The 14,899-nt window shown below is 36.6% G+C and overlaps 1 protein-coding gene across 1 annotated transcript; it reads left to right on the top strand.

Annotated features, from left to right (window-relative positions):
* Positions 1-654: 654 nt before the first annotated feature.
* LOC136024578 (uncharacterized) lies at positions 655-2,214 on the top strand. The gene has a single exon (XM_065700037.1). It carries the CDS (start codon positions 655-657, stop codon positions 2,212-2,214), a length of 1,560 nt encoding a protein of 519 aa, XP_065556109.1.
* The last annotated feature ends 12,685 nt before the right edge of the window (positions 2,215-14,899 follow it).

The following is a 14,899-nucleotide window of genomic DNA, read 5'->3' as shown; positions in this document are numbered from 1 at the left end:
CAATTGCAGTTTTTGAGTTATGTGATTAAGTGCTTTGAAAAATAAAATCTTGGACAAATGGAAAATATTTTTTGACTTTGCTAAGGTTTGTAGGCTACAAATAGTGTCAAATTCTGGCGAATATTAGTTCATCTGGAAGCTCCAACATTTCTAAACATAGTGCAGCCATCTGTTTGTCTCTCGGTCATTATTTCAAATTTTGGTTCACAAAATGGATAAAACGAGGGCATTTCGACTACAGTGGCACATTTTGGTGGAGGGTATAGTGGTGCACCCCGAAATTTTTTAAATTCATAAACTTCACGCGGTAGGTAGCCTATATGATAGTTTTGACTTCTACTACTGCTACTACAAACTCGTCGCAGCCTTAAGCCGCCTGAGACCGACACACTGGCGAACACTTCTCCTCCATACCAGCCTGTTTAAGGCTTCTGCCCCCAAAGATTTTGGATAATTTCTTATGATCTCGTCCCAGTCTAACATGGGACATCCTGTCCCCCCCTTCAGACCACTAAGTAGAACTAATCTAGGAATTCGATCACCCAGGTTAGGCTGGGGTTCTAGGTTAAGCTCGGTTCAGGTTAGGCTACAAGTTCTAGAAGTTCAGTAACAAAGGATACATCCCCCAAACATTAAATATTGGTCTTTTGCAGAATGCCTAATGAAGCAGAGCGTATGAAGCTTGCCATGAACGCGGTACTGGAATTGAAGCTTTCACAACGGGCTGCTGCCAAAAAATACGAGATCCCAGAGACAACACTCCGTCGATATGTAAATAAGGCTCGCAACGCGTCGGACGATAAAAAGCTGACTTTAAAATTTGAGCCGAATTACCAAGTCCGTCAAGTGTTAACTGATGAACTTGAACAGCAACTTCACGATTATTTGATAAAGGCATGCAAAATGCACCATGGTTTGACACGGCTCAACGTCCGCCAATTCGCTTTCGAAATTGCAAAGATGAACCAATTGAAGGTGCACTCAACATGGCATGAGAAAAAGATGACGGGGAAAGACTGGTATTACATTTACATGAAACGCTTCCCAGACCTGTCTATCCGCAAAGCGGAGGGAACAAGCTTGGCCAGAGCCACGGCATTCAACAAAACAACTGTAAACGAGTTCTATGACAACTTGGAGACTGTTATGAACAAGTTTAAGTTTCAGCCTAGTGATATTTATAACTTAGATGAGACGGGGGCAACAACAGTGCAGAGACCACCAAATGTGATAGCACCCAAGGGGCACAAACAGGTGGGCCAAGTGACTTCTGCTGAGCGAGGCGAACTGACCAAAGTCTGCTGCACCATCAATGCTCAAGGTAATTTCTTGCCACCTTACTTCGTCTTCCCAAGGAAAAGATTTGGCTCCCAGTTGATGAATGGTACACCACCAGGCAGTGGCGGTAGCGGTTCTGCCAAAGGATGGATGACATCTGATATCTTCCTGCTTGTCCTCGAACACGTTGTGAAACATGCCCGCTGTACAAAAGAGAGACCCATATTGCTGATAGAAGACAACCACTCTTCTCGTGTGTCGATCCAGGCCATTCAGTACTACAAAGATAACGAGATAGCGGTTCTGACTTTGCCACCCCACACCAGCGGAAAGCTACAGCCACTGGACAGAAGAGTCTACATATCATTCAAAAACTACTACAACATCGCCTGCAATGACTGGATGGTCAGCAACCCCGGACAGACGATTGGCATCTCTATCATCGCTCAACTTGTTGGAAAGGCCTCCCAACTCTCCTTCACACAGAAAAACATAGTCAGTGGCTTTGCTGCTACTGGTATTTTCCCCTTCAACTGCCTACTTTTCACAGACGACGATTTTTTCGCATCAGCTGTGACCGACAGACCAGACCCTAATCCCAGCGCAGCTCCAGAGGCCGAAGAAGTCAAGCAAGAATTGAATAGTCATAACAAAGCGGGTCCAAGCTCTGCCTCCCCAAGCGCTGCCTCCCCTACCGCCGTTACACCCGAAGCTGTATGGCCCTACCCAAGAGCGCCCCCCAGGAACCTGCCAGAGGGACCTCGGAAGAGGAAGAAAACCATCATTGCCACGGATACCCCAGTGAAAGATGCTTTAGAGAAAGAATTCATGGAAAGGGAGGCAAAGAAAAAGGCCAAGACTTCTAAGATTAACCCCAAGACAAAGAAAGCCGTTGTCCAAAAGCCAGTGCCAAAAAAAACAGGATGTCCAACCTAAGAAAAAGGGCAGTGCTGTTGGATACTTTGCTAAATTTGACCGCAATTTCAAGAGAAACAGTCATGTAAAGACCCTGTTTTCTGATTCTTTGTCTGATGATGACTTTGGTGACTCTGCCACAAAAGGCAATAATAGCTGTGATAGTGATGAAAGCCTCCACTGTGGCCTTGAAGACCAAAACGATTTTTTGTGTGACGATGAAGTCCGTTTTGGAGATTATGTTCTTGTTTGCGAGGGGGAGATCAAAAAGAACAAAATTTACTCCGTGGGCGAAGTCCTCTCTGAGTCCAGCTTTGACATTGAGCTCATGTATATTAAGAGAATGGTTCCTTTCTACAAGTTCATCAGGACCAGTGAAAATTACATTTGGCGGAGCAACTGGTCTTCCCCATTGACCTGACTGCTTAAAATATTAACTAGTGTGCCTTCTTCTTTTATTTTCAGTTCATTATTGTGTTGCGAGAGCAACACTTTGGTTTTGTCGTGTTTTTTTTTGTTTTTTTTGTTCCTAGCACCCCGATTTCAGCTTATTGCTAGAAAGTGGTAAGGGTCTAACCTCTGCGGTTTTTACGGAAAGTGTGGACCTTAGGCCGGATTGATGAATATGACTTTACATTTTGGAAAGCTTCGTAGAACTCTTGCCTGGGGCCAAAAAGGATGGTTTTTGCTTGTCCTTGAGCCAGAGCCTATAGTGTGTGAAGTGAAGAGGAGTTGTATAGCATATGTCAGAGAGGACTATCTGAAGTTATGCAGCCAAGCTTTCGTTTCATCAAACCATGCTTCTGCTTTCGAGTGGAAAGCTCCGTTCTAGCAGGCAAGCAGGCAGGCACCAGTTTCAAATTGAAGATGGACTAAAATCTATAATTGTTAAATATATGCGACAGTTACCCTGCCCCACAGCCAATATATCTTCTTTGAGTGATAAATAGAAAAATTTAGAGAAGCAAAAAAGCGACATTTTCCCACGGGTCCGAAAGTGCTGCCGTGATTTTGGCTGAGTTTATCATTCGGTTTTTCGCACTTGGGATTGCGGTAGAGAAATGGTATCAGATGTGCCTCTTAAACTTTAAAAGTTCTCTCATTGCTAAAGAAATTAGAGTTTATCCTTTGCTCCTTTTTAAGTGATGACGTTAGAAAGTTGGCCTACGGCAAAAAAGTCAACTTTTGAACTAAGACAGATGGATTTTTTTCTGACGGCAGTCGATAGCTTTTGATGAGCTGATCAAAGTATATGTCATCCATTTTTTTGTACAAAAATTCCTTCATGAAATATACCAGTTTGAAAGTTTAAAGGGGTTGACAACTTCAGTAGTAAGGTACACACTGAAACCAAAAATAGGCCGATACCAATTGTGAGACATATAGGGGAGTTGTAAGCAACAGTCGGCTGTTAGCTCATAATCATCCTCGGCAATGAGGGGTTCGCAACTCTTACTAGTTGGTGTACCTATTTTTTGTTTCCGTTGTATTTGATGGTAAGACCAATTTGGTTCCAGTGGTAAGACATGTAGGGGACTTGTAAGTAATAATCGGCTGTAAGGCTACAATCATCTTTAGCAATGAGGAGTTTGCAACTTTTGCGAGTTGGTGTACCTAGTATGTATTTTAGCATCCTTACAGATTAACAACTTCAGCGTTTAGTCGCAGCGAGGAAACAAAACCAAAGTGTTGCTCTCGCAACACTTTACTCGGCGAAGCCGAGCAAAGGTTGCCACAACACCTCACGTTGCCCATGAAACGTAGATCTAGTTTTTTATTTCCTTACTAATTATACGAAGTATTCATCTTTTAGGTATTTTCAGTTCATTATTTTGTACTTCCTTACTCATTCAACGAAGTATTCATCTTAGCAGTTTGATTGCGCCACTGTTCCAGATGGGGTGCGCCATAGTTCCCGCCTAGTCGGCAACAATGGCGCAAAAAGTGGCTGTCAGAAAACATGACTCCATCAAAAAACCGGTTCAAAGAAGAAATGTGAAATAAATCACCAGTGTAGAATAATAAACTGCCTGCACAACAGTTTAAAAATCGTCCAAAAATGTTAATATTTGCCAAAGTTACGATGCTTTGACCTGAAAGTGCGCCACTGTTCCCACCTCTCCCCTAACAGTGCAAAATAGGGATAAAACCTTTGAATCGACAGTGAACAAATATAAAATTTTTAACTGGGTATTTCGAACACATATAGAGTGTTCATCATCATAAGCTTTCTGCCGGCAGGACACTTAACACTAAAACTGCAGCAAAATGGTCTGTTTGCTTTAGAGAGCACACTTCAGTGCAGCTATGCAGGATTCATCTTTATTGTTCGCATGATTGCTCCTGCAACGGGAACAGCGATTAGTGCTTCTACAGTCTTTAGCAACGTGACCGTACTCTTGGCACTGAAAACACCCCATCGGCAAATACTGACACATGTCTATTCGGAAGCGCTTATAGCCCAAAGTTATAGTGTTGTTCATTACTACTTGTAAGTTGTCCTGACTTTCAAAGACAAGCTTGTATGAGCCAAATTAATCGAATTCTCTCACCTTTCATGTAATTCCTAATCATTGAACATAGATCGTTCGGCAAGATCTCATTGGGAATGTCTTGTAATACCACAATGAGTGAGAGTCTTCAGCCGAGTATCAGTGACTGTAGCACTGTTTAGCGCTCCAGTAAGAGACTTTGCTGCGTCTTTGTCATCAAGTATCACGCACCATTCTTTACTAAGAGGCCTCAGGTTCACTATATGGGTGCAGCAATTACTAGCATGGCCCTCAAGATACTCTTTGTGACTGTCAGGCCCTTTGAGTCCTTTTGGAGGTTATTTGAGAATCACAGAGCAAGAAGGTTTTGCTGTATCCGGAGGGTTTGTTGCTTTTGCACCGAAAGTCACACTAGCCCTATTTTGTGCTGATCTAAAGAAGCTTAGGTATCCAATAAGATCGTCCATAGTAGAATGAAGCTCATTGACCTGACGAGTCAGTGTGGCTGTAGCCTCCTACAGCCACAGAGTATGGTAACTCGTCAGGCTCTTGGATTACAAACTTGGGGAGGACTCTTCTCGTCATAAATCCGGATTGCTCTTATTAGATCAGCAACTATGTCCTGGGGCTTAACGCGACATGTAGAATTAGTAGACATAGCGGTTACCTGCCATAATTCATCCTTTGCCTTCGTCAGCATATCAGTTTTAAAATACTTCAATACCTTCGCCACTATTTCATCATACTTGTTACCCACTTGGATTGCTCAGAAGACAAAGTTCAAAACGAGGCTATAAGCCAAGTCTGGCTTCACGCTGCTCATTTCCCTTTCGGAATGAAATTGCCTCTAACGCAGTAAGCAAAATGAGTAGGCGGTCCGATTCAGATGGAAAGTCACAGAGTGTAGTCCAATGAGTGTGGCGGGGGATGGAGCAAATAGTCATCAGAGAATACTGAAATCACCCAGGAGCCAGGGAAGTGTAAGGACCCCCTGACCTATTCCCTGCAATTTGCGGGTAACTGAATGTCGTCGGGTACAGTATGGCGCTTCTGGGGGGGGGGTCCATTCCCCTCTTTTGCTTATTCCGAGTAAAAGTTTAGTAATATAGATGGCGTGCTATACTTGAAAAAAAAGATTGTGCTAGTGAAAATACCGGAATGCGAAGCTGCCGGGAACCTGGCAACTTCGCCTCTGGCCACGGTCCTCGGCAGCCTTCTATATAGATATATATATATATATATATATATATATATATATATATATATATATATATATATATATATATATATATATATATATATATATATATATATATATATATATATATATATATATATATATATATATATATATATATATTCATTGTCACTTTTCTTCTAATCACAGACCCTAGCCTTTTCTTGACGTCTTGACGTCACCACAGGTTCGTTACAACCACCCTGGGAAAAATACAAATTCTTCCTTAAGGTCCTGACCTATATAGATTGTTTTCGTTGCCAGTCATTTATCATATTTTTCCGAAATACATTTCCTTATTGGGGTGATGTAAGTATTCTGACTGTATATTTCATTTTCCGAATTTTTTTTATCATTACCTTAGACTTTTTCTCAATACCCTTTGCCTTAGCTAACCGGATTGGTCAGAACGGATTCGTATTTTCACGTTTGATGGTCTATTTTCTGGATTTGTCCTCTAGGTATTATGATTACTCTCTTTATTTGTTCTACTTATTCGTTGATGGTCTAGGTTATTGATTTATCCTCTAAGTATTATAATTACTCTCTTTATTTGGTCTACTTATTCTTTGCATCATGAAGTTACTTAAAACACCTTTTATAAACAGACTAATTACACTTAGCTATGTTCCTTTTTTAATGTCGTATGTGTCATAAATATGACGTCATTTACGTAAATTTTTCCAAAATTAAGGCTCTTAACAAGTTTTCTCAAACTTTAGAGCTGCCTAAACCGTTTCTATAGGCCAGAAAATCTCGAGATACAAATTTTCCAGAAAAAATATTGAGCCGTTTTCGAGAAAAATAAATAAATATACAATATTCGGTTATTGCTCATTTACAAAGACAGAATAAGTACACGGCGTCATTTGCAAAAAACAAAATATATGCTCTTAACGAAATCTATTGAACTCCTGACCAATATAGATCGTTTTTTTAGGCGAGAATATCCCAGGAAACCAAATTTCCTGAAAATACATGGAGCTGTTTTCGAGAAGCCAGGTGCCAGGATTCTTTGGTAGTTGGCAGCTTCCTCATATTACTTAAATTTTATGTTCTCATATGAGGAAAAATTAATCTTTTAATTTTTTTAATAAAATAAAAGTTATTTTTTAATCTATCATTAACATATGGCCTCCGGAGTTGTAAGCTTTGTTACACAAAGCTAACAGCTTAAAAAGACGTAGAGATTGTAACAAAAACAGACGAGACAAATGATACCAAGAAATCAACCAAAACCTAACCAAAAAGGTTTGGTTTCAAACTAACCAAAAATTAACTAAAAGGTTAACTAATATTTATTAATTAACAAAAATTAACTATAAGGTAATTAACTAAAAGGTTGGGCTGAAATTAACCAAAACAAAAAAGGATTAAGAATAAAAACTGAAAATTACAAGAGCCAGACTTATGATTTACATGAAAGACATTGATGTATTCAGATCAAGACCATATCCAGAATTATTGACGACAGGGCGAACCACCTCATATACGAAATAAAAATATACAAATATGAAAGTTCGTTACGTAAATTAATTCGTAAGTTGCATATATTTATTACTAATAAAAACATTCGTAAAAAAATTAAAAGTTCTAGCTACATTTTTAAGTAACCAAAAATTGGACGGAAACTATGCCTTCTCCCCCACTTCTTTCTTATCAAAATCGTCTGATAAAACTCCTAGAAACCCACTTTGCCGAAAAAAAGTTAATATGCAAATTTTGTTTTATTTATCCATGTGCGGTAGCCAAAATGAAACATACATTAACTCAAAAACTTTCAGAAATGAAATAAAAAAACCAGTTTTTGTAACTGCAAGTAAGGAGCAACATTAAAATTTAAAACGAACAGAAGTTATTCCACATATGAGAGGGGTTATCCCTTCCTCAACGCCTCGCTCTTCACGCTAAAGTTTTATTGTTTTAAAAAGTGGAATTGTGACAACGAGTTAAACTTTAGTGTAAAAAGTGGGGTGTCGAGGAGGGGACAACCGCTTCCATATACGGAAAAGTTTCTGTTCGTCTTAAGTTTTAATGTCACTCCTCACTTGCAGTTAAAGAACTAGCTTTTTTTTATTTAATCACTCTACTGGCCACAGTCTCTTTGTTGTCTTTTCATTGAGTATTATTTCTTTTTATTGCTGTTTGTCTTAAAAAATTTTATCCGCTGGGTTTGGGGGAAAAGGGATTGTGGGGAGGGGAACTGGTACCGATTTCTTTTGACTCTCAAAAGGAGAACTGCAACTTTTAATTTCCAACCAACTAGGCCCTCTCTGAAGTTTAAATGAGCGTTCCTTCTATAAGCACCTTATTTGCCCCCAGGGCAAAAATTACCACACCTGTCCCCAACCATTGGGGTAGGTGTCGATCCCAGAGTTTTGTTATATGATCTTTGAACTATTTTTAAGTCGAATACATTTGAGGAAAAAAAGGTCGTAGGGGCTATTCTCCCTCTGATCAGCTTTGTCTCTTTAAAAGGACACTAGAACTCCAGATTTCAAATCGAATGGGTTCCCTTTGAAGTTTATACGACGACCCATTCCATATGAAATGCCTCTGGGAAAAAGATAAATAATGAAACATTGGAGCCGTATGACCTTTACTATGGGCAATGCCATAGAGTTGCCCTTGATACGATTTACAGTAAAAGATCCATCTTAGACGATGTGCAGAAATTTAATATCAGTAATTTGTAAAAAAAACAATAATAATAAAAAAATAAACACGACAGTTTGAAAATAAAGCTACATGAAAGACAATATTTTTCGGGATAAGAGAATTATTAAAAAAAATTAAAAAAATCCAAGTTGGAAAATTATTGCGGTGTCCCAAAAGAAACACGTGGTCCCCTCGTATAAAATTTATTTACTATTTATATATTTAAATAGTATACTATTTATATATATTTACATATCCTAAGGGAAATACATACCCATTTTGCATGCTACTTTCATTATCATTTCTTATTTCTTTTGCAAGTATGAATAGTTTACTATGCATGAGAATAAATATTCTGATACACAGCTGTTTTGTAAAAGCTTTGTTTTCATATATCCCTAGAAGCCCTGATTTCCCTTCCATGGAATAATTCTTCCTTCTATTGTATGAGAAAGCAACCTTCTGGTTCCTTTTGAAGAAAATTTAGAAATGTCAACTTTCATCTTGGAGACGGGAATTTTCCTTTTTACTAGGAAAAACATCATAAGTGAATTTCGTATTTCCTGCGTTGAAAATTTTATTATGCTAACAAAAATTTTCATCTTCTTATGTATACACTAATATTTCTCTTTATGGAAGGATTTACGGAAAATTGAGAAACCTTTGAAGGAATTCTTGGTGAAATTTTAGTCTGTTGCGTAAAATGGGATAATCCAAAAGGGTTATTTAGTATTTTGTTTGTCATTTGCGTCTGTATTATTTCTTTTTCTCTGGTCTGTTATACTAGCTGATTTTTTATTGAAAACAAAATCTCATCTTTATTATTAGACACAGGGAAGATGAAGCTGTTGGGCGGTACTTCCTTCTTTTTGAATACTGAGTAGGCTATAAGTTTTAGCAAACTTTCTATCATTGTAAATTTTATTGTTACCAGTTTTTAGGTTAAAAACCAAAAAAAATTGTATTTATTATCAGATATAGAGAATATTATACTTAGGCTGTTGGGCTCATACCTTGAATTCTATTTTTAGCACATATTAAAACTTCAATTTTTAGCTCATTCCATTTTTTGATAACAAGTTTCTTTTCAGTTTCTCTTTTTGGTTTTTACCTTTTTTCAGCTTTATTAGTTTTTTTCTTTTTTCTTTTTAGTTTTTTTTGTAGTATTTACCTTTTTTTAGTTTTTTTTAGTTTTATTTATATTTTTTTAGTTTTCTTTTTCTCCTTTATTTTTCTCCTTTATTTTTCAGTTTTTTCCTTTTTTTAGTTTTTTTTCTTTTTAGTTTTTAGTTTTTTTTAGTTTTTTACCTTTTTATATTTTTTTTCAGTTTTTTAGTTTTTTAAGTTTTTTTATTAGTTTTTAGTTTTTTTGTAGTTTTTACATTCTTTAAGCCAAGGTTTGAACCTGGAACCTGGAACCAAGGTTCGAACCTGGTAATAACCATTACTATATGTAAGCACTGGTCAAAGTTTGTAACTTGTAGCTGCTCCCACGGAGACTGTGGGGGAGTAAGTCGTCCCCAAAGACATAGTTATAAGGTTTTTCGACTACGGTGGATAAAAAGGCTCTCTCATAATTTTTATCCGTTGACTTTGGGAAAATAATTAGCGTGGGAGGGGGCCTAGGTGCCCCCCAATTTTTTCGGTCACTGAAAAAGGGCACTAGAACTTTTAATTTCCGTTAGAATGGCGCTCCAGGTTCGCTCTTGCGATTTAATTCTGGGTCGCCCTTGCGACATTTTAGGACTACTGAATCGACACGATCACCCCTGGGAAAAAAAAAAAAAAAAAAAACAAATAAACACGCATCTGTGATTTGTCTTCTGGCAAAAAATGCTAAATTCCACATTTTTGTATATAGGAGCTTGAAACTTCTACAAGGTTCTCTGATCCGCTGAATCTGATGGTGTGATTCTTGTTAAGATTGTACGACTTTTAGGGGATGTTTCCCCCTATTTTCTAAAATGAGGCCAATTTTCTCAGGCTCATAACTTTTGATGGGTAAAACTAATCTTGATGAAACTTATATATTGAAAATCAGCATTAAAACTAGATTCTTTTGATGTACCTATTGGTATCACAATTCCATCTTTTAGTGTTTTGGTTACTATTGAGCCGGGTCGCTCCTTACTACAGTTCGTTACAACTAACTGTTTCATTAACTTAAAAAAAAAACTTTTTCCACAAAACAAGTTTTTCAACGAAAAGCAAAGAGCTCTACTAAGCCAAAAATTATCAGAAATAAAGTCAAATAACCATCCAAGCGTAAAATTACCGCGAATCAATACCAATGAATAAATGAAACTCAAACCGAACAAAAATTACTATAAATAACCAAGTCAAACTCAAAACGAGAGAAAGTTAACATGACTAGGACTAAAAACCTCCGTGCCTTCTCAAGACCAAAACATAATTTGCGCTTTGAACGAGTGTGTTTAGGTTAATGATGGACTTGGGAGGGGGCTGGCTGCCCTCCAATCACTTTCGGCTATTAAAAAGGACACTAGCCCTTTCAATTTCCAGTCGAATGAGCCCCTTTCCAAGTTTTTCCTTCTATACAACTCCTTTTATGCAAAGTGCCAAGGTCTAAAAAAAAGATTGTGCTCATATCGCTCTTTACTTAGACAGCGCAATTGTGCTGCTTATGATTTAGCCAGCCCATTCAGCAAAATGTTATAAAAGAGAAGAAAACAGACAGGAAGAAAGCTCATTCAAACGAATATTTCTATTTTCAATGGTGTTATTCAAGAAACAAATTTATTATATTTCAATTTCAATTCAATTTATTCAAAAAGAAACAAAAAAACATAACACCAATAATAATAAAGATCCTGGAAGCGAACTTGTTGAGGACCATAACAAAAAAAAATTGAAAATGAAGAAGAGAAAAAAAAGAAAAGAGAAATCATTTAAAAGAGAAAAACATATTTGTTACAATACATTATATTTTTTACAAATATATTATATAATATATTTATTATATTAATTTATATATTATAGAAACAAAATTATATTTTATTAAAATCTTGTTTCCTCCCATTTGGTAGAGTTGTGTGCTGGTAAAGGCTCAAACTTGGTGAAAGTTTCATAAGTGCAAATATGTTTATGTTGGAATCAAGTCCACGGTATCAAAACCCTTTATGATAATCAGAATGCTTTCTAAGGGCATACTCCCACGCGGTGGTGTGTTTTGTTCTAAAGCACACTATTGTACAGGCTATAATTCACTTACTATCCCTAGCTTTCACCTTGAATTCCCATCTACCTCCAGAGGTAGGCTACCCATGACATAATGAAGAGACGCCAGTTGTCCATAAAGTGAACTGATTGCCATAATATCTTCCAAGCGGTGTCGTATGGTTTATGGTGTCTGTAGTTTAGTAGAGTTCGCTGGTATGTCCGCGAAATGAATTCTGTTAATTCCCCTTTGTCTTGTTGACTGTTTGTGGAGGATGGTAACTAAAATTTAGCAAAAATTGTCTTAGACAAAGAGGAAAACAATTTAATTTAGCAAATTCAATTTAGCAAATTCAGCAAATTGATTTTAGCAAAAATGATTTTGCTATTGATTTTGCTAATGATTTAGCAATTGATTTTGCTTGAATTTAGCAAATTCAAGCTTTATTACTCTCATTTATCACATTTGCCTGTTTTTGGCAAATAGTCTATACTTCAGAGAAAGATCAGTTAATTAGAAACTCGAATTTCTAATTGTTTACTCAATTAGTAAAAAGGGGAACCTAAAGCAGAAATAGTCCCCAAGACGTATCTCGCATTATTGCCGTTGTCCCGCCTAAAGGTCATTGGCGGTTCTTGCCTCTCTTGCGTCCAGGACATAATCTTGATTAGTGCCCCCTCCTGTCCCCCCAAAATTTTCAGGTCCGATATTTCAAATATTTTCATATATTAACAAAATCATTTTCAATTTATTAATTGACTAATAATTTATTTTGTAAATGTTCAATTATTATTACTATTTAATGATATTTCATTTTTAAATTATATCATTTATTAATTAATTATTAATTTACTTTTTAATTATTACTATCTTAATCTGATTATTATTATTTAATTTTTTTTTAACAACCGTCTAGGGCTAAACAAAAAGCAGGTCATCCTCGCTTGGAGAGGGAGGATATCGTAAACAAAGATTTAAGGGATATGGTAACTTTCTGTGAGGGTGTAAAGAGGGAGGTTTTGAATAGATTGGGATGGAGGAGAAGCGTGTGTAGCTGTCTTGGCATCCGGTGGCTTGGTGCTGCGGTGGGTTGTAAGTAGTAGTCTATATATATAAAAATAAGTTGTCTGTCTGTCTGTCTGTCTGTCTATCTGTCGAGTGACGTCATGTTATCATGTCGTCATGACGTCATGAAGTTAGTTGTCGTCATGTTTGTTATGACCATGACGTCGTTAAAAGTATTTAAGAAAATCGTTCAAAGACAAATTTTTAATTGTAAGAAGATCGTGGACGGAAAAATGTTTAATTGTAAAATGACTGAAGAAACTACAATGACAACAGCCGAGGAAGCTGCTCAAAGAGTCTATGCCAAAAAACTTGCGGCTGATAGAGAAAGTAAGAAAAGAAATCGTGTCGAGGAATCACAAGAACAGCAAGAAAACAGGCTTGCGGCTGATAGAGAAAGTAAGAAAAGAAAGCGTGCCGAGGAATCACAAGAACAGCAAGAAAACAGGCTTGCGGCTAAAGAACGCAAAACCGCGCAGTTAGATGAAAATCCACCTGGACAGCGAGAGTCAAAACTTATCAAAACTGAAAATGATAGCGATGACGATTGGGTTTGGGATTTTGACTTGGATAAGGTCATCAATTCCTACCAGATTTTAGTTAAAAAAACAAAGGTTCGGCGATATGTATTTCATAGTGACACTGAAAAATTAAGAAGAAAAAGAAAACTGGAAAAAGAAAAAAGGTAAAAAACTAAAAAAAAAATAAAAAGAAAAAACACTCAAAGAGAAATTACAGACCTGGACACAAATGATACCGGGACAGAGGGAATATAAATGAAAACCTGACAGTCTGTTTATATGGACAGACAATGTGACAGCAAAGAATGTTGTATATTCGCAAGTTTTACGTGGTTAAAAATCTATATCTATCTATCTATCTATATATATAAAAATAAGTTGTCTGTCTGTCTGTCGAGTCGACATTTCATGGAAATAACAGAAACTTGTTTATTAGTGATGATGTGCCAGCCGAAATTCGTAAAATACGTAAGCTGATTTTAAAAAAAAACGGGATAAATTGTGGAAGATTCCTAGATATGGGACATGGATATCAAAGGGGATTCAGACAAACTTGTTTGTGAATAGACCTGACGGCTCAATTACAAAATATTCATTTAGTGATAGCATACCAGAGGCTGGTGACTTTCCGAACGCCCGAGGACATGTACATTATAATTTTCCAAGTGATGTTTCAGTGAAATAAAATCATAACGTCTAATAGTAAAGCGCCCTGTTAATATGTTTTAAAATATACAAGTAGGAAGTGTTTAATCATGTTTTGTCTCGTATTTTTTTGTTTTTTATTTATCTTCTCACTAGTTTTTGTTGCTCCATATATTTATAAATAAAAAAGCAAGTTTTTTTTAACAGGAAGTAAGGAGCGACATTAAAACTTAAAACTAACAGAAATTACTTCGTATATGAAAGAGCTGCTTCCTCATCAACACCCAGCTCTTTACGCTAAAGTTTGACTCTTTCTCTTAATTCTACTTTTTAAAACAGTAAAAAACTTTAGCGTAAAGAGCGGGGCGTTGATGAGGAGGCAGCCCTTTTATATATGAAGTAATTTCTGTTCGTTTTAAGTTTTAATGTCGCTCCTTACTTCCTGTTAAAAAAAACTTGTCTTTTTTTTTAATTTCTGAACGTTTTTGAATCAATGCATGTTTTGACTTTGGCTCTCCGCAGAGGAATAATTAAAACGAAATTTGTATATATATATTTTTTTTTTCGCTGAATGGCTTTCTCATAACTTTCATCGAATGATTTTGAGAAAAAAAAGAGCGGTGGAGGAAGCCTAGTTGCCCTCCGATTTTTGGGTTACTTAAAAAGGCAACTAGAACTTTTAATTTTTTACGAATGTTTTTATTAGTAAAAGATAGACGTAACTTATAAATTAGCTTACGTAACGAACTTTTGTAATCTCATGTTTTTATTACATATATGAGGTTTTCACCCCCTCGTCAGTACCTCGCTCTTTATAATAAAAATTAAATTTTGACCCAATTCATCATTTTGTTAAATGATGATTTTTTAAACAAAATTAACAATTTTGTTAAACAAATTTTGTTAAAAC

The sequence above is a fragment of the Artemia franciscana genome, chromosome 2, assembly GCF_032884065.1.
Source record: "Artemia franciscana chromosome 2, ASM3288406v1, whole genome shotgun sequence".
Taxonomy (NCBI): domain Eukaryota; kingdom Metazoa; phylum Arthropoda; class Branchiopoda; order Anostraca; family Artemiidae; genus Artemia; species Artemia franciscana.
This window is presented reverse-complemented; position numbering and strand designations above follow the sequence as displayed.

What these genes read in the sequence shown, in the direction of transcription:
- LOC136024578 (XM_065700037.1), top strand. Translation starts at nt 655, where the DNA reads ATGCCTAATGAAGCAGAGCGTATGAAGCTTGCCATGAACGCGGTACTG.